Source organism: Leptinotarsa decemlineata, unplaced genomic scaffold (assembly GCF_025532065.1).
Source record: "Leptinotarsa decemlineata unplaced genomic scaffold, Ldec_3_MD MMD2_tig00003308_RagTag_RagTag, whole genome shotgun sequence".
Lineage (NCBI taxonomy): Eukaryota > Metazoa > Arthropoda > Insecta > Coleoptera > Chrysomelidae > Leptinotarsa > Leptinotarsa decemlineata.
The window spans coordinates 3,933,030-3,954,642 of record NW_027412586.1 but is presented as its reverse complement, the minus strand read 5'-3'; the positions used below and the strand labels follow the sequence as shown (position 1 = coordinate 3,954,642).

The 21,613-nt window shown below is 33.7% G+C and overlaps 1 protein-coding gene across 1 annotated transcript in view; it reads right to left on the bottom strand.

Annotated features, from left to right (window-relative positions):
* The window catches only part of LOC111514237 (tubulin alpha chain), a 46,652-nt gene extending 25,373 nt beyond the window's left edge, over window positions 1-21,279 (bottom strand). The window contains exons 1-2 of the mRNA XM_023170478.2: window positions 21,121-21,279; window positions 9,945-10,161 (exon numbers count right to left, since the gene is read on the bottom strand). Of these exons, the coding sequence (XP_023026246.1) occupies window positions 9,945-10,161; window positions 21,121-21,123 (220 nt within the window). The 5' untranslated portion in view covers window positions 21,124-21,279. The remainder of the gene's footprint in view (window positions 1-9,944; window positions 10,162-21,120) is intronic.
* Between the last annotated feature and the right edge of the window lie 334 nt (window positions 21,280-21,613).

Genomic DNA, 21,613 nt, shown 5'->3' with positions numbered 1-21,613 from the left:
AAAACCCACCTGAACAAAAGAACAGTGATTGAGATGCAAAAGATGGTAAAGCGAGAGCTACAATTGGTTTACTAATCGAAGATTCACAAGTGATACATGTTAAGAATTGTAAAACAGCTAAAGAAGCTTGGGAGAATTTTAGGAAACAATATGAAAAACCAACTCTCAGCAATAAAGTTTTTTTGCTGAAGCGGTTATGTAAAACAACATTACCTGAAAATGGTGACATGGAAAAGCACATAGCTAATATGATGAGCATTATCGATCAGTTGGTCACATTGGGAGAAAATCTAGCAGAGAATCTACAAGTAGCACTACTTTTATGCAGTCTCCCAGAAAGCTATGAAAATCTGGTAACAGCCTTAGAAGGAAGGGCAGAGTGTGATCTGACTCTAGAAATGGTAAAAGGCAAATTAGTACAGGAGTATCATAGGCGGAAGGAGAATTCCACATCAAGTGAAATGGCTCTAAAAGTTTACAAGAAAGGGTCTGTTAAAAAGGCATTCGAGCACTGCAACTCGAAAAATGTGATATGTCATTTCTGTAAGAAAATGGGACATATGAAGAAAGATTGTTTTTATTATAAGAAATCGAGAAGACAATCAAATACAGCCAATGTAGTTTCTACAGATAATGAAGAAACTGAAGAAAACACTCATGTTTGCTTTAACGTTAGTGATAAAGCTCAAGTTCATGAATGGTATATAGACTCTGGAGCAAGTAGTCATATGACAAACAATAAGGATTTTTTCAAGCATTTCAAAGATTCGCTGAGTGAAGTTGAATTAGCCGGCTGTAGAAAAGTTCGTTCTTATGGTGTAGGAACTGGACAGTTAACTTGTATTCTGGATGACAATAAGAAAACAGAAATCACAGTGAAGGACACCCTTTATGTACTCGAGCTCGGTACAAGTTTACTTTCGGTCAAGAAATTAACACTTCTTGGATTCAAAGTCGAATTTGATAAGCAGCATTGTTTCATCAAATCAAATAATACAGTTGTTGCTCGAGGAACGCTGGTTGGTAATTTATATAAACTAAATCAGTACAATTCAGCAATGACTGTATGGGAGGGCTGTAATGATGGCTTCATTCATTTATGGCACAAAAGGTTTGGCCACCGTGATTCTACCATTATACGAGAAATTACAAATAAAAACATAGTGAATGGAATGAAAATCAAAAATTGTGGATGTTTATTGACATGTGGAACTTGCATTGAAGGTAAACTGTCAAGAAAATCATTCCCAAAGAAATCTTTGACAAAATCTACCAAAGTATTGGATTTGGTGCATACTGATGTTTGTGGTCCCATGCGTACTATAACTCCTGGAGGAAAGAAGTATATACTCACCTTCATATACGATTATAGTAGATATTCCATTATTTATCTTCTCAGTCAGAAATCCGAAGTATCAGAGAAACTTCAAGATTACGTCAGAATGGTCGAAAATAAATTCGGCAGAAAACAAAAAATCATCAGATCTGACAGAGGAGGCGATTATATGAACACAGAAGTTAGGAATTTCCTGAAAAATGAAGGTATAGAAATGCAACTCACGGCGCCATATTCAAGTCAGCAGAATGGTGTAGCTGAACGGAAAAATAGATATTTAACAGAGATGGTCAGGTGCATGTTAATTGATGCTGATCTACCAAATACTTATTGGGGCGAAGCAACCATGACAGCAAATTTACTTGAAAATTTGGTTCTGACAAGGTCAACCAACAGGATCCCCTTTGAAGTATGGCACGGGAAGAAACCAAATGTAAATCACATCAACACCTTTAGCAGTATTGTTTATGCACATATTCCTGAAGAAAAACGCCATAAATCAAGTGAAAAGGCAAAGAAATTCGTATTAGTTGGTTACGAAGCTCGTTCCAAAGCATATAGACTTCTTGACAGAACCACTAGAAAAATCACCATTAGCAGAGATGTACATATTTTAGAAGGAGCTCATAACGGATTTCATCAAATGAACAAGTTTCAAAACACTAAAAATAGAAGTGATTGTGAATGTCAAAATGACAGTGGCAAAATGAGTGACAGGACAAAACATATAGAAACGAAATACAATTTTATCAAAGATCTGAAGCAGAAAAACAAAATTAATTTTCAGTTTTGTCCGACCAGTTCGATGTTGGCTGATTTTCTGACAAAACCACTTGGGCCTGAAAAGTTGTCAACATTAAGAAGTTTGATTGGATTGAAGACAGAAAATTCATTATTATTGAGAAGGGGTGTTGGAGATTAACAACAAAAATTAATTTGAGCCACATTATATTTATATATTTTTGATTCGATGTTTCTATGGTTGTATATTTATATATATTGTCAAGTTCAGTTGTTATATTTTACTAGAAATAAAAATTATAAAAGGTCTCCATAAAGTTCTCATCATAAATATAAAGTATCTTCAAACAATGCATGCATCAGTAAACCTTTCAGTAGAGTAAATTAAGATCTTGTGCGAGCATGATAAAGATTATACATGGTCTTGTTCAAGCTGCAGGAGTATTGTTAGTCAGATAAAAAATTTGAGGAGTCTTCTATTATCATTACAATATATTTCAGCTCTGAAAGCTGAAAGTAGTACTTTGATAACCACTACTGAATCTTCACCTATTTCAGAATTTGAAGATATTGTTGAGGAATTGAGTGATCGTACCTCAGGAATGAAGAATATCGTATTATTTGGTTTGTTATGCACTGTTTGGAACCTTTGGTGTAGAAATTAATATTACTGGAGTTTTATCCCAACACCAAACCATTATTCCAACAACTCGACACGTGTTTCGATCACCAAGTGATCATCTTCAAGAGGAAGATTAAAAATAACGGTTTGGCGTTGGGATAAAACTTCAGTAATATTCATTATGTGGTTTACCAGAACAAAATCAATCAGATGGGCCTAAAACTCGTTTAGATAAAGATGTTTCCGATATACGTGAAGACAGTTGATCCAAATTCCCAACAACAGAATTCGAAACCAATCAGACTGGGTGGATTTCATGAAATGAAAAATCTTCCTGTGAAAATGGTGCTGCAAGATGAGTTACAGGTCCTTGATCTGATTGCCAAAAATTTGCGAAACAGTCAATATAAGGAAATATATATTTCGTTTGACCGCACCCCTAGACAAATTGAACATTATATTAAGCCAAAGGATGAAGTTATTGCAAAAAATGCCAAATGTCTACAGAAATACATAATCAAAAATGTAATGCAAGAATAGTTGAACATTTAAACTGAATGCTTTCAGCAGTTACAGTGAACCACACCAACCCAGCATCTTATGTTATTATCAGAATGTGCAGGTCATCAACAGTAAAGTTGAACCATTGAACTCAGCTGTGTGTGAATGTGAATTTGATTTGATGGTGTTAACTGAAATCTGGTTGCGCGAAGATGTTTAGAATTATGAACTCTTCAAAAAATTTTATTGTGTACATCGAAAATATTCAATACTGGAAATGGTAGATAAATTAACTGGGGAAGGTGTATTAATTGCTTTTCGGGACTTTATAGATTAGGAAGTTATGGATGTAACTACATGTGGTATACAGTTTGCTTTGATTGACCTCTCAATAATTAAGTGTCACTTTGCGCATAAAATATTCTTTTTAGCTTTGTGATGAAAAGATAATTTTGTTTCATGGACACTCCTTTTCCCCCGCAGCTGGCGCCCCAGTTGGAATATTTGAAAATACTTCCTTATCGCATACCTACAACATGAAATCTACCTACATACAAAATTTCAGCATCCGAAAATATAGCGGTAGAGACAAACAGTGATGAAAAGGTAATGGGTCTTCCTAACATCAGTCCACAGGGAAATAGCATGGTAACTGCAGTTGCTAAGAGGCCAAGTAGCAACTTCCAAATAGATGTCTGCAACATCAGATGACTCAACTCAAATATGAACTCAGTGCATCAATATTTCCAAATAAATAGTCCCCATATTCTTGCACTCACAGAAACCAAGGTCAGTGCTTCAACAAACCCCATCAAATTTTCCATATCCCGACTAGGATTTCCACTCCTAATTCAGACATAACTTTGAAGTATCTCTTCTTATCAGTAGCGATCTCTCCCGCCAACGAGAGGAAATGCTGGAACCCCAAAACATTGATGTTATGTGGTTCAAAATGATATCACAGAAAATCACTTAATTCATATGCTGCGTTTATCGACCACCAAGCGATACTCAATATAGGGCACTATTCTCTTCACTTGCAAACACCAATGACTTTCAGCAAATTGATCATCTCAGTGCCGAAATTTCCGAACGAACAAGGTCGCGAAGTCGAGGCTTTAGCAATAAGCAGCGGACTTACTCAGATTATAAATGAGCCAACAAGGATTCCTAACCATGATGTAGAGTATGCTAGTATTCTGGATCTATATCTAAGAATCGATCCAGATATTTACACCGTCACCTAAGGTCTCTATTGGGATCTTCTGATCCCAAACTCATTTTACTGTTGAGTGAAATTTTGGGAAACAATCTAAGCCGCGCAAAGTTTGGCATTACAAATCAGCTGAATGGGAGAATATTCAAGACCATTTCCGAAATTTCCCCTGGCTAGATTTTGTTTCAGCTCTTAAGATCCATCAACTTGTGCTTCTGGAGTTATTCTATCAACCATGGATGCATATATTCCTTTTTCAATGGAACGAACTTCTAACGGCAAACCTTGGTTCAACAAAAATTACGAGGAAGCTGTTGCCTCCAAAAATCTCGCCTACCGGCAGTGGCGCAAAAATTCCAGGGCCGAAAACCGAACTAGGTTTGTTAATGCTCGCAACAGCTGCAAACTTAGGATAAATGGAAGCAAAAAACTTCACCATCAGAGAATTAGGGACAAACTGCTTACCAATCCCAACAAGTCTAGATCCTTCTGGTCTGCAGTTGAAGCTGTTAATCAAAACTTTACATAATCCACAATTCCATTACGAACACAAGCGGATGGTTCAATTGCAACAACAGTCATAAAAAAAGCAAATCTACTAGCTGAGCAATTTGCGTCCCACTCCACGGTCAATTTTCTGGTAGAGGTACACCCACCATTCCCACTATTTCCAAAAGACATACTGATGCTCACTCAATATATTGAATTCTTCCAAATATTCAAGGATATGTTGGTTTAAGGTTTTCTCCATGATTTTTGATATCACTGATAGCAAAGCGACTGGTGAAAGATTTTTGAAAGATTTTTCTTGTCTTTTATGGGAATAGGCTAAACGCAATCAATCTTCCGACCAGAAGGAAAAACAATCTGCAAAATACTGGTGCGAGTTCATTTGCGCACTTTTCAAGTACGATGACGGGCACTTCATGAGGACATGACGCCTTGTTGATATTGAGCTGTTTCAGAATTCGCCTGACTAGACGTTGTCGAAAAGTAATTTCCAGCATTGTGGATTCTAGTGATTTCTAGTGGATTCTGATCTTTTGGCCGTGTGTGACATGAGGGTTTGCTGGCCAAACTTCGAAGCTATGGCTTGTCGTATCATTTTTGTGTATGGCTCTTCAGCTTCCAGAAAGAAGCTGGAGAGCCATACACAAAACGTCAGCTTCCTGAAAGGAGCTGAAGAGCCATACACAAAACGCTGGTGTTCCCCAGTGATCTATATTATCTCCAACCCTCTTTCTATTGTAGATCAACAACTTTATGGAAAAAAACAATGATCTAATATATCGCTTTGCTGACGACAGCACACTTGTTTCGTCATTCCATTTGAATTTCAGGACAGGACATTGGTGGCGGATGCACATCTTCACCGGCTGCAGGAAGCAGAAGCTTCACTTTTAGGTCCTTGATGAGGACCTAGAAGTATTTTAGAATTGGGGTAAAAATAACCAGGTTCAATTCAATGCCACAAAAACCCAGGCATCGGTTTTCTCCAAAAAGATAAATATCTACGAACCGGATATAATAACGTCAGGTCAGACAATTCCACTATCTGCTTTGATAAGTTGAAATGGAAACCAATATGTCTTGGCACAATTATGTCGCTGGAATTGCAAAAACCGCCTCTCAAAAGTTTGGAACACTGTTCCGAACCTGAAAACTGTACACACCTCAACAACTTTTGATGCTGTATAAAGCTTATATCAGACCTTCTTTGGAGTATTGTTCTCATGTATGGAGATCCGCCTATAAGCATACCCTGAAGCTGCTGGATTCCATCCAGAAAAAAGCCATCCGCCTGATTGGAGACACGAAAAAAATCACTTGCAACTTCAATAGTCTGGAACATCGAAGAAAGGTTGGAGATTTGTCTCTCTTCTATATATACTTTCACGGGAATTGTTCAAATGACTTGGCACATTTGATTCCATCAAGAGCGGTACATATTAGAAATATGTAACGGACTGTGGCTGTTCATCGTTTTGAGATTCAATTCAGTACACCTCGAACTTCACTGTTCAAGAAATCTTTCATTTGGAGAATTGCGTTTATGTGGAATGTTTATTCCAAATAATGAGTACGTTTTTCCGCATGGATTTAATCTCCAGCGATTCAAATCCAATGTGAATCACTACTTTCGCACAGGCACCGCTCTCAGAACGCCTCAAAGAGTGTCCTGTGGTGCTTGTGTTTTGTCCTTACGAAAATTGTCATATGTAATATTTGAAAATCCTTTCTATATACCAAACTTCAGCTTCCTAGGACTTACCACTACGGAGAAAAACAGATGAATGAGTGTTAAGTGAGTAACTTTCGCAGTGTAGATTTTTGAGGAACATATACCCAAATTAAAAAATTTTATAAATATTTATCTTAAATGATTTCATTCGGATAACATAAAAAACATAAAACAAAATGCCAAATTCAGGAAAAAAATTAGGAAATTCGGTTGTGATGACGATAGAATTAAATTCCAACGTTTGGGTACTTTGATTAAAAGCCAAATATAAACTGCCTATGATGAATATCTTGTTCACATACAAAATATTGTGTCAAAGAACATCGCTGAAATTGTGTATCGCTCATATTTTTATTCAAATTAGTGAATTAAAGAGTAAATCAGGAAAGGAATCGTATTTTGTGTAAAAATTTTCATTTGTAAATTGCAAAGCGCTTTCGGCTGTTACGCCATCATCAGTGCTATACCTACAAGTAAGTAATATTCAATGATATTTATTTTAATATTACTTACTTGCAGGAATCGCACTGATGATGGCGTAACAGCTGAAAGCGCTTTGCAATTTACAAATAAAACATTTTACACGATATACAATTCCTTTCCTGATTTATCAGTCACGTGTATGCAGTTTTAACAAATCTCACCAATCAAAGAGTAGACTGTCCTGAAATTCTGGAACAAATCAACTTTAACGTACCACGGCCAATTTCACGATATCAGTCCATTTTCAGACCTCTCAGAGCAAGAACTGATATAAGGCTGAATTATCCAATATACAGGGTGTTTATTAAACATGCGGCAAACATTTACGGGACTATTCTAAGGATATTTTGTCCTTTGATGATTTTCGATAGAGCACTTTTTTTCGAAGATAAAGAACGAAAAAAAATTCGACGATAGCAATTTATTAGCAAAAATTACATGTAATGTTTCCTAATTTACAAGAATTGTTGACTACCCCCGCTCGGATGCAAGAATTCTTTCGAATTCTTTCAAAAACACCAGGATCGTTTCTGATTGCGTTACAGCCAGCAATTGTCCGATTTATCAAATCTTCCACATCTTCCACTGGAGTAATATAAACTAATGACTTCAGGTGGTCCCATAGGTTTAAGTCCGGTGATCCAGCAGGCCATAATTGAGGTCCACCTCGACCAATCCAGCGATCTTCGTATATTACTGTTGAAACCCTGGTGCACCATCATGTATATACCTACCACATTGCATTTTTTGTAACCAATGATACATCCTCCAGAAACTTTTTTGTTTCAAAAAGTTGCGGTACACCTCGCTGGTGAGTCTTCCTGGCAGAAATACCGGTCCATTTAGAAAGTCACCTACAATACCCACCCAAACGTTTAACGTTTGGGTGGGAATTGTAGGCGACTTCCTAATTTGGATTTTTTTCAGCCCAAACATGGTTATTGTGGAAATTTCTTGTGGCATTTCTTGAGAAACTGGCTTCATTGGTAAATAGAATAAGCGTCAGTAGTTGAGGGATTTGAACTAATGTGCGCAAAAGCCATTGACATAATGCAATACGTGGAAGAAAATATGCAGGAAAAAGTGCCTGAACTCGTTGTATGTGGTATGGGTACAACAAATAGTCTCTAAGAATGTTCCAAATCGTCCCGTTACTTACATTCAAAGTATTTGCAATTTTTCGAGTAAAGGTACGTGGATCTTCTTCTATTATGGCCAGTACATTATCTTCTACTTCTACCGTTTTTACTGTCATTGACCTTCCTGGTCGTTAATTTCGATTCAATGCTCTTGTTTCATAAAGTCGTTGATGTATACTTTGGAAGGTTTTTCTATTAGGCACATTACGATTAACAAATCGTTCACTATACAACCGCCTAGCTTCCAATGAATTGGAATCAGCAAGTCCAGAAATGAAATTCATGTCGGCCATCTCTGCGTTACTATAGCCATTCATGATAGAGGACTTCATTAACAAGACTTCAAATATTAAACACAGAGAATGCACGTCAAACAGACAAAGTCAATAAGTTTCAACCTATTCGACACATTCAAATGATCACTTACAAGACATACCATTCAAATTAAATGTCTGCAGCAGCCGTTTGTAGTAATCGGAATTTTGTTGATAGGTACCAACGGAATTGTTAGATTTTTTATTACTTGGAAGGTCCAGTGTAGTACACTATACTTTTATTTCGGCTACGTTGATAATTTAAAATTTCCAAAATTGTTTTTGTCGAATTTTTTTTTTGCCCCGTATCTTCGAAACAAAGCGCCCTATCAAAAATCATCAAAGGACGAAATAGCCTTAGAATATTCCAATGTTCAATAAACACCCTGTATGTCATGTGTATGAATTTCAATAGTATTTATTTCCATTGTGATGTATTCTCCATAAACCTTCATTATCTTTTCAAAGTTACAAACATTTACTTAATTTAGGTAGGTAATAAGAATTATTTTTTCATCCATTTCTCTTTGTTTAAATTTTAGCACTGTAAATATAATTTTGTATTGTCCTGTTAGACAATGAAGCTATTATTATTATTATCATATGAAAAACCATAACGTATTCAAAAATACTTTATTGTGAGATTTTCACTGAACAGTTTTACAAAAACGCAACACGTGTTTCGCCATGCAATGGCTTCTTCGGGCATGTCTTTTCTAACTCAGTATATAAATAGTACATTTTCACAAAATGTTAGTGTTTTCGAAAATAGAATATATCATCGTTCTTGTTTATAAACAACTGCACCAAAATTCTGCTTCAGTAGTGAGTTTCCCGAATTGTCGAAAACCGGTTCTACGGAATTTCAAAAATTTTGTTGAACGTGATTTGCAGCTTAATAATAGTGCACAACACTCATTCATGGTGCAGAATCAGAACACTCAATATATAACGTTATTTGCGTGTTTTAATTTCACAAGAATTCCAATATTATGTAGGTACTTATTACATTCAAGGAATGAATATTCCAAAGGCACGTTATTTATCTGCAGATGAGGTATATAAAAATTGTTTTTTTTTAATTTTTTTGTTAGAAAACTATGGGGATAATATAAAATCAACTTTGCTTAACATATTACGATGTAAACAACATCACTCGTGTGATTATTATCATTATTGAATCACAGACTTTAAAAACTTTGGCTTCAAAAAATAATTTTTGCATCGAACAAAATTAGGGTGTGAAAACCGTAAATACCATTTTGAATTGTAGTAAACCTTTCGTATCTGAAAAATTTTATAAAATAATCTCATTTATAAACACTTCACTACTTCAACTTTCGTACTTACCAATAACAGTGGGTTCCAAATCAACAAAAATACTTCTTGGTATATGTTTTCCATTGTCCGTTGCGCTGAAGAAGGTCGTGAAACTCAAATCATCAACAGGCGAATCACGAACGAAATATCCCTCTTTATCTAAATGGTGTTCCAAGCAGTACAGCTCCCAACAAGCATTACCAATTTGTACTCCTGCTTGGCCAACATGGACCGAAATTACCTCACGCTGAAAAATAAGAATCTTGAATGATCTGAGCAAAGTGTTTTTTTTTCTGTAACTTTGAAAGACAAAACAAAGTCTTGGAGAAGGTTATCGTGAAATCATGATACACTGAATCAAAACTAATGAAGCCCAGATCAGTATTCATTTAGACACAACTAAAATGAAATCATGCGCACCAATGCGCATGATTTCATGCGCATTGGTGCGCATGATTTCAACTGTGCAAACATTGAAACTTGGGTAAATGAAATTAATGCATGAATACTTCATTTTGAAGTGTAATTGACAGATGAAACTTTGAAGATGGCGACTGGGAGCTAAATAAAATAATATCATCCGACATGAAGAGGGTGAAGAGCTGGTGCGATGCAAATTTACTCTCTCTAAATACATCCAAAACGAATATAATATCATTCAAATGTTCGCTTGATGACATTTCAATAGACGCTGACGTATTACAAAATAAATTAAACACAAAGTTTCTCGGTGTATTCATTGATAATAGGCTGAAATTTGATGATCACCTTAAACAACTGAAGACTAAGATCTCTTCAGGATGTTATGCAGTTAGAGTGGTTTCAAATGAGTTGGGTTTCCATGTCGCAAAGACCGTTTACCATGCACTTATACCATGCACCATGTTATGGAATACCTTTTTGGGGAGCATGCAACTTATCCCTTCTCTCTTCTGTATTGATATTACAGAAGAGGGCACTAAGATGTCTCTGTAAAGTTAAACCCAGAGAATCGTGCAGGATTTTGTTCACTGCCAATAAAATGTTAACAGTGATCGCAGTTTTTATCTTAGAGACAGTTTGCCTTATTTATAAACATAAATCGAAGTTCAACTTTGCTTCTACTCCTTATGCTACTCGCAATAGCAATTATACCTTTAGACTTCCCATCCCAACTTCGAATTTAATTAAGGATTCCATATACTACAATGGTGGTGAATTGTTCAATCATTTACCATTAGAAATGAGATCTGCAAATTTAAGCAACGTTCATTTCAAAAAGGCGGTGAAGAAGTATTTTAGCGAATTCTTTTAATAATATATTAGCAATATATTACTAATATTTTTAATACTATTGTACTATCACTTTATAGATGGTAGTATTTTATCCAGCCATTTTTAGAACTTTTTTTTATATTTACATTTATTCATTTTTGGAACTTTTTTATATCTATATTTATACTTTTTTAGTACTTTTTTTTATATCAACATTGTATTACTTGGACTTTGTCAATAAGATGCAAATCGTCGGACAATAAAGTATATTTTGATTTGATTTGATTTGAAACAACCTAAACTGTCGTAGATATATTTGTAAGTTCAGATGAAATAAAAATAATATAATATAATAATAATTTTGGTTAAGTTAAATAGAGTATAAACCTCAGTTGAAGTTTATTTTATGATTACAAGACATTCTCCATTTACTAGGGTTGGTTGAAGAATAATTGAGTATTAGTTTAGCCACGGATGTTTTTTGCTAATAAATATCAGAGACGAAGGGGCACAGAACGTATTTTTCAAGTTTGCTAAGACTTTGAATTATGACAGTAACTTTTATAATAATTGTATAATGTATATGCAAAATTTTTTCTGAGTAGTAAAAATTGTTCGAAAATTTTATGAAAAAGCTCAAATTGTAGTTTCTCGTGAATGAATATTTTATTTTATTCATCAGATACTTGGGAATTATACATTTTACAATATTTTTTGGAAAAATATGAGTTACTACCGTATTATTTTATTTTTTCAGTATATGCGTTGCATATAGGTACGTCAGCCTCAAATTATTGTATAGCAGCGAGTTCTTATTCTTTGAAAGACGTTTTTGTGGATACGTCAATGTTTCAGAATTTTTATATTTCAACCTTCCACAATATGGCAATAATGGTAATCTAGATCAACAGATCCATATAGAACCTGTTCAAGTGTATATAATGAAGGGCAAAATGATTAAGTTACTGCGCAATACAAATTCATAAACTTGGTGTAGTGGTGTAGTGGAGTTTTGCTTAGCAATGGAAATATATAGTTTTTTATCGATAAACGTCAAGTACATAAACTATTCAGTGTCATCTTATTTGTAAACGAAGTTAAATATAACAAATTACTGATTATACTTTTTGAATGAAATATATATTATGCAGTAATTTTTTTGGGGGAACTTTTCAATTTATCTTTTATTACTCATATTGAGCAGATTATTTCCTGATCTAGATTCATTTAGCTTTCCAATTGTCGAAGGTTATAAACAAAAAAAAATGTTCTTTTCCACCAACGAGAGCAAAGTTTTAGGTTATGCGTTATGCGGGTGAAATAGGTTTGAATAATTAACATATTTCATTATTATTATTCATTTCATGTTATTCATATCATTCATATTATCATTATTCATTAACATTTCTAAATTGAATGTAAAATCCAACATGCCTTAAAATCCAGATTTATTTTCGTACTCTTTCATATAAAGTGTGTTTCTTTAATGTCCCCCCCGTTTTATTTTTTGAACGGGTACATTCAAAAAATTGAAATTTGGGATAATGAAATGAATGCATGAAAACTTTATTTTGAAGCAACTGGGCGCCATCTGGGAAAACTATTTAATGGAAAGGGGGGTCTTGTGACACATCTTTTTGAAGCTCCTAACAAATGCTTCACAACCCTAGAATATAATGTCAATATCTTCAACTATTTCAAAATGATGAAACTTTTAATAATTGCCTGAATACATTGACTTTAAACTACATAATATGAGGTAATAAGCTTGAGGTCAGTTCAGAAGATGGTCGAAATGGTTGCCTTTCCGATATATAACGCCGAACATTTTCTCTACAAATATTTGTTATTCTCTGTCGTATATCCAATATTGAAGCAGGTTCGGTTTCGTACACCTTTTGCCTCGAATATCCCCATAAAAAAAGTCCAAAGGTGTCAAATCTGGCGAGAGGGCTGGCCATTCTTTAGAACCTCGACGGCCAATCCAACGACCGGGAAAAGTAGTATCCAACTAGTTTCTTACTTGTCTGTAGTGCTGGGTGCTCTGGGTGCTCCATCTTGTTGGAATACAATATCCATATCGATTTCATTAGGATTCGCTTCGACGATTTCAGTGATGAGAGGGTCAAGAGTAGTTTTCAGCATATTCAAATACAGTTCCCCTGTTAAATTTTGACCAATAAATAGAGGTCCTACAATATGGTTCTCCAATATTCCTGCCCAACGTAAGGGTTGGGTCATCATCAGTTAATTGGTGTACCATTTTAATTTTGTATGGATGATACCTATTCCTCTTCGAAAGTCTTCACACAGTATTAGGAGACACCTCACAAACATTCGCGACGGAATAAGTAGAGAGTAGACAGTTCAGGATTTACTAACCATCTTACCAATGGTGCGCATGATTTCAACTGTGCAAACATTGAAACTTGGGTAAATGAAATTAATGCATGAATACTTCATTTTGAAGTGTAATTGACAGATGAAACTTTGAAGATGGCGACTGGGCGCCATCTGGAAAAAAATTATTGGAAAGGGGGTCTTGTGACACATCATTTTGAAGCTCCTGACGAATATTTCACAACCCTAGAATATGAAGTCAATATTTTCACCTACTATAAAATGGCAAAACATTCAATAATTTCTTGAAGACAAATACATTAATATCGATATTTCTAGAAATATTCCTTTTTATCTGCCATATGGCAATCCCAACAACCCTATAAAGTTTGTTAAGTTATTTTTTGATTATAAAAACGAAAAAAAATGTCAGTACGTAAATGAACATCATTGTTCAGTTAGAATATTCTCATATAGTTTTCGGTTTTACTAGTAGAAAGGTACCACGTCAACAATCTCTAAAATGGTCAATTCTCATCCATTGGAAGAAAAAATTGAAGCGATTTTTATTCACCTTGCGACACGTAACTTTCACGAGGCCGAAAGGATTTTCAATGCACGTTTTCCAAATCTGTAGAAAATATTTGAGGGAACTTGTATCCAAATTCACAACTACCGGTAGTGTACAGAACAAAAAGCCACCAGGTCATCCGTCCATTCCGGAAGAACAGCAAGTGCAAATAATTGGTAAGATGGTTAGTAAATCCTGAACTGTCTACTCTCTACTCATTCCGTCGCGAATGTTTGTGAGGTGTCTCCTAATACTGTGTGGAGATTTTCGAAGAGGAATAGGTATCATCCATACAAAATTAAAATGGTACACCAATCAACTGATGATGACCCAACCCTTACGTTTTCCGGGAAACACACACCCAATATCCAGAAAAAATAAACGTTTGGGCAGGAATATTGGAGAACCATATTGTAGGACCTCTATTTATTGGTCAAAATTTAACAGGGGAACTGTATTTGAATATGCTGAAAACTACTCTTGACCCTCTCATCACTGAAATCGTCGAAGCGAATCCTAATGAAATCGATATGGATATTGTATTCCAACAAGATGGAGCACCCAGAGCACCCAGCACTACAGACAAGTAAGAAACTAGTTGGATACTACTTTTCCCGGTCGTTGGATTGGCCGTCGAGGTTCTAAAGAATGGCCAGCCCTCTCGCCAGATTTGACACCTTTGGACTTTTTTTATGGGGATATTCGAGGCAAAAGGTGTACGAAACCGAACCTGCTTCAATATTGGATATACGACAGAGAATAATAAATATTTGTAGAGAAAATGTTCGGCGTTAAATAACTGAAAGTCATGAAGTTCGAGGCAACCTTTTCGACCATCTTCTGAACTGACCTCAAGCTTATTACCTCATATTATGTAGTTTAATGTCAATTTATTCAGGCAATTATTAAAAGTTTCATCGTTTTGAAATAGTTGAAGATATTGACATTATATTCTATGGTTGTGAAGCATTTGTCAGGAGCTTCAAAAAGATGTGGGGGGTCTTGTGCCCCCCTTTCCATTAAATGTTTTTCCCAGATGGCGCCCAGTTGCTTCAAAATAAAGTTTTCATGCATTGATTTCATTATCCCAAATTTCAATTTTTTGAATTGACCCGTTCAAAAAATAAAACGGGTGGGACATTAAAGAAACACACTTTATATGAAAGAGTACGAAAATAAATCTGGATTTTAAGGCATGTTGGATTTTACATTCAATTTGGAAATGTTAATGAATAATAATGAATAATAATAATATGAATGATATGAATAACATGAAATGAATAATTATAATGAAATATGTTAATTAATCAAACCTATGTCACCCGCATAACGCATAACCTAAAACTTTGCTCTTGTTGGTGGAAAAGAACATGTTTTGTTTTTGTTTATAACCTTCGACAATTGGAAAGCTAAATGAATCTAGATCAGGGAAGAATCTGCTCAATATGAGTAATAAAAGATAAATTGAAAAGTTCACCACAAAAAATTACTGCATAATATATATTTCATTCAAAAAGTATAATCAGTAATTTGTCATATTTACCTTCGTTTACAAATAAGATGACACTGAATAGTTTATGTACTTGACGTTTATCAATAAAAAACTATAAATTTCCATTGCTAAGCAAAACTCATAAATACACCAAGTTTATGAATTTGTATTGCGCAGTAACTTAATCAGTTTGCCCTTCATTATATACACTTGAACAGGTTCTATATGGATCTGTTGATCTAGATCACCTTATTTGCCATTGTGTGGAAGGTTGAAACATAAAAATTCTGAAACATTGACTTATCCACAAAAACGTCTTTCAAAGAATAAGAACTCGCTGCTATACAATAATTTGAGGCTGACGTACCTAAATGCAACGCATATACTGAAAAAATAAAATATTACGGTAGTAACTCATATTTTTCCAAAAAATATTGTAAAATGTATAATTCCCAAGTATCTGATGAATAAAATAAAATATTCATTCACGAGTCTACAATTTAAGCTTTTTCATAAAGTTTTCGAAGCCCGCAGTAATTTACCAAATGTAAAAAAAGAAGTGAGGAATTTTAAGAAAGTTTCTGAAATATCGGTACAGTTTGTATTGAAAGAAATTTTGTATTTCTACGTATATAAAGTGTTTCTGAACAATTTTTACTACTCAGAAAAAATTTTGCATATACATATACAATTATTATAACAGTAACTGTCATAATTCAAAGTCTTAGCCAACTTGAAAAATACCTTCTGTGCTCCTTCGTCTCTGATATTTATTAGCGAAAAACATCCATGGCTGTACTAATACTCAATTATTCTTCAACCAACCCTAGTAAATGGAGAATGTCTTGTAATCATAAAATAAACTTCAACTGAGGTTTTCATTCTATTTAACTTAACCAAAATTATTATTATATTATATTATTTTGATTGCATCTGAACTTACAAGTAAATATATCTATCGACAGTTTAGGTTTCAAATCAAATCAAAATATACTTTATTGTCCGAAGATTTGCATCTTATTGACAAAGTCCAAGAAATACAATGTTGATATAAAGAAAGTACTAAAAAAGTATAAATATAGATATAAAAAAGTTCTAAAAATGGCTGGATAAAATACTACCATGTATAAAGTGATAGTATTAAAAATATTAGTAATATATTGCTAATATATTGTGTATTAAAAGAATTCGCTAAAATACTTCTTCACCGCCTTTTTGAAATGAACGTTGCTTAAATTTGCAGATCTCATTTCTAATGGTAAATGATTGAACAATTTACCACCATTGTAGTATATGGAATCCTTGATTAAATTCGAAGTTGGGATGGGAAGTCTAAAGGTATAATTGCTATTCCGAGTAGCATAAGGAGTAGAAGCAAAGTTGAACTTCGATTTATGTTTATAAATAAGGCAAACTGTCTCTAAGATAAAAAGTGAGATGACTTAACATTTTATTGGCAGTGAACAAAATCCTGCACGATTCTCTGGGTTTAATTTTACAGAGACAGCTTAGCGCCCTCTTCTGTAATATCAATACAAAAGAGAGAAGGGATGAGTTGCATGCTCCCCAAAAAGGTATTCCATAACGTAGTCGAGATTCAATAAGTGCATGGTAAACGACATGGAAACCCAACTCATTTGAAACCACTCTAACTGCATAACATCCTGAGGAGATCTTACTCTTCAGTTATTTAAGGTGCTCATCAAATTTCAGCCTATTATCAATGAATACACCGAGAAACTATGTGTTTCATTTATTTTGTAATACGTCAGCGTCTATTGAAATGTCATCAAGCGAACATTTGAATGATATTATATTCGTTTTGGAAGCATTTAGAGAGAGTAAATTTGCATCGCACCAGCTCTTCACCTTCTTCAAGTCGGATGATATTATTTTATTTAGCTCCATTGAATTTTCTCTTTCCACAATATTGTAGTATCATTTGCGAATAGAGTTAAACTACCAGATATGTTAATCATAGATATGACATTCATATATAGCAGAAACAGAATAGGGCCTAACACAGAACCCTGTGGTACACCAGATTCAATGGCCCTGTTCTCCGAGAGTTCTGTTTTCCTCACCATTTTCACTTGTAAACTGAAGTTTATCAACTTTAGTAAATGTAAAATATTGGAAAATAATGGAATAGACTCGTAATTATAGTTTTTTATATTTTGGTCAACTGAAATTGGCAATTTTTATTTAATTGGCCCTTATATCTATTGATACATATTAATAATCGGTAAGTCTTTCTACTTGTAGAATATATATTTCCAGCAACTTTAGTAAATGAAAAATATTAGAAAACTATACAATATAGACTCATTATTTTTTATAGATTTTGCTCAAATAAAATTGGTACTATTAGTTCAATCTGGCAAAAAAGATTTGTAATTTAACTAATTCATAAAGAAAAAATGAAATAAAATATCACACAGTACATGTTTGTTACGTGTTATTAAAGTACTTGTTTATACTCCTCACTCGACTCCTTCGTCGCGTCGCCTCGTCCGTAAAATAACTCTTACTATATAAAAATATATAACAATAATATAAAAAATAATAATTAGGGGTCTATTTCTTAGTTTTTCAATAGTTTTCATTTACTAAAGTTAGTAGAAAAATTTGCCACAAGTAAATTTGCTTTAACTGCAGGTCCAGATGAAACATAAATCATTTTAAGTTGAGCTGAATAATATAAAGACGAAATTTGGAGCATATTTTATAATTACATGACATTCAGAATTCACTAGGGTGGATTGAAGAATATTTGAGTATGTATAGTCGTGAATTTTTTTCGCTAACAAATATTAGAGACACAGACATATTAGCGCACAGTACGTATTTTTCTCGTTAGCTATGACTTCGAATTATATCATTTACTTTCATAATAATTGTATTTGGTTATTATTATAATCTAAGTTTTCCTCAATATGTATATTTTGTACAGACTTTAGTGAAACTTCTAATTATCATTTTTGAGTTAGAACTGATCAAAAATTGAAATTACAACAGTTTTGCTTTGAAAACGAAAAGTGTTACCAGGCAACTCACAACGGTATCAGATACCTTAATATTCGATTTACCGTCCCCAAATAAGTAAAGGGTAGTCGAAATGAGGAAAATAGAAGTCAAGTAATGTTAAAAACATTTCTCTGAGTAGTAAAAATTATTATGAAAAACTTTACATACGTGATAAGACAAAATTTATTTTAATACAAACTCTACGAGTATTTTAGAAATAAGTTTCTACAATTTTTCACTCCTTTATTTTATTTGTTAGATTACTAAGGGCTTTGAAAACTTTGTGAAACTGAGTTGAATTAGAGTTTTACGTGAATGAATACTATCTTCTACAAGTTTGAGGACGTGAAGTATCAGAAACTTCCATTCAATTTGTTCAAGGGTTGAAAATACCAAAAATAGTATCTTCCTCCAATAAAAAGCTGGGTCTTATACTATAGTGTGGTTTATTAGGTTTGCAATAAAAGTGATTTTTATTAAGTGTGATTGAGAAAAGTGCTCATTTTGAATTCATTATACAACAGAGGTTCCAGTTTTACGTTTTATTTTACTCTCTATCTACCATAGGTTATTGTCGTATTTTATTGAAAATGATATATTTGTGATGAATCAGTACGGTTTCTTCCCCAATAGATCCACCAATTCTGCGATTTATGATTAACCAAACCATCTAATTGATCAACTCGATGAAGGCAATAAAGTAACTGGCATTCATTTTCACCTAACAAAAGCTTTTGAACTCATTAATCATGAGTTACTAATGGTAAATCTAGACCGCTATGGTGTTAGACAAAAAGCCAATGATCTAATAAAATCTTACCACAGCAACCAAACACAAATAGTAGTTATCTCATCTAAAAATAATTTCAAATCTTCGGTATACTACTCCGAAAATGTACAAACTGTCATAGAAGTGCCTCAGGGCTTCATACTCGGTCCAATTCTTTTCTTGATATTTACCAACGACATTAGTCACCAAATTGATATCAGCTCAGTTTTTCTGTTCGCTGACGACATCTCAGTTGTTAACGTATTCCAAAAACACTTTATTGTGAGATTTTCACTAAATTGTTTTACAAAAACGCAACACGTGTTTCGCCATACAATGGCTTCATCTGGCGTGTCTTTCAAAGTTGAAAGACACGCCACGTGTCTTTCAAAGTTGAAAGACACGCCAGATGAAGCCATTGTATGGCGAAACACGTGTTGCGTTTTTGTAAAACAATTTAGTGAAAATCTCACAATAAAGTGTTTTTGGAATACGTTAGTTATGGATTTTCATCAAGTATCGGCCGATTCCATCATATATCTCAGTTGTTGTGTCAGAGAGGGATATTTATACTCTTAATGAAACATCTAATGTAACAGTATCTCGAGTTGTTGAGTGGTGTGAAAAGAATTATCTTCTAATCAATAATAATAAAACCAATTATATAAATTTCAGAAACGGTACGGAAGCCCTACTACATATAAATATAGACAATTCCGAAATGGATGAAACATTTTCCTCCAAATTTATAGGGATTGTGATAGATAAAGAACTGCGTTGGACTGATCAGCTAAAAGCAGTAATGGGTAAATTAACGTCAGCTTGTTGTGTCACAATATCAAAATGTTTTATTTCGCTATGTCCATTCGGTGATTGATTATAAAGTAATATTTTGTTATCATGCACCAACATCTAAGGATATATTCATCTATCAGAATAAAATCATAAAAACTACGCTTAACCTGAAAAATGATACCTCTTGCAGACAATTCTTATTTAATTCAGGAATCATAACTGTTCATTGTGCCTATTGCAATATTCGCTTCAAAATACCTGAACAAATTTCCTGCAAATAATCAATATTGTATTTGCAATATGGTAACAAGAGGAAGTAAACATCTACGCATTCCACTACATAGAACAAGTCTATTCGAGAAAGGTCCGTACTATAACTGTATAAAAATATATAATGCACTGCCTCCACATTTCAAAGAAATCAATACCATGAGCTTCAAACGAACTTTGAAGGAATATCTGATTGAAACTCCCCTATATTCACTTGACGCATATTACAATGTCTGTAAAGTGTAACGTATGAGTTATATATGCATACTTTTTTTTATTATTTGTAACAGCCACAAATTAACGTACTCTAAGTGATGATATATGTATTTTTACATTATAATTGTAATTTTGATGTTATTTTAAGTATTTACTTATATATTTATATGTCTGTTTGTAAATTGTAATTTTGAACTTGACGTTGCTGATGTTTCTTAGGGAAACCTATGGCAATAAATATATTATTATTATTATAATTATTATTTACGAGATCCTCATGCATAGAATCGAATTGAATTGATTAACAGAATAAATAATAGAACCCTGTCGTATAAATAATCAGATAACCAATATTTGGTTTTTGGTTGATAGAAAAAATTATTCTCTGGCACAATTGACCCAAGGTCATTTTCCATTTTCAGAATGTTTTCAATAAGGCATGTAAAATCAATAGAAGAGAATTAAATCTTACCATTTCAATAACACTCAAGTAATTTGAATAGAAATTTTCCACTGACTTCTTTCTTCCTATCCACTACAAACAATCGAATTCACTGATGAATGGCGAAAGAAAAAGTATGAAAAAGTTTTCTCATTCGCCAAGACAAAAACGTTGTTGAGTATTTCACTACAGTTTTGAGGAATGAAACCAAGGTCGTTAGACGGAACAGTTGTTATAATAATAAGAATCCCAAAATACGTGACTCTCAACGACAATTTTTAAATTTTAGTTTCTTTTCAGATCAACGTTACTGAACAGAAACGATGTTTCCAAAATAATTGATAAAACCCCCATATCCACTTCCATTTGAAAAACTAAAAAGAAAGTCTGAGGACTATCAGTACTAGAAAATATGTCGTTCTACAGGGTGATTTACAATTGGTTTTTGACGATAGTGATCAATCAAACAAAGAATTGCTTCATCCATTGTGTTCATCATTATCTATCTCATACAGTTTCGAAA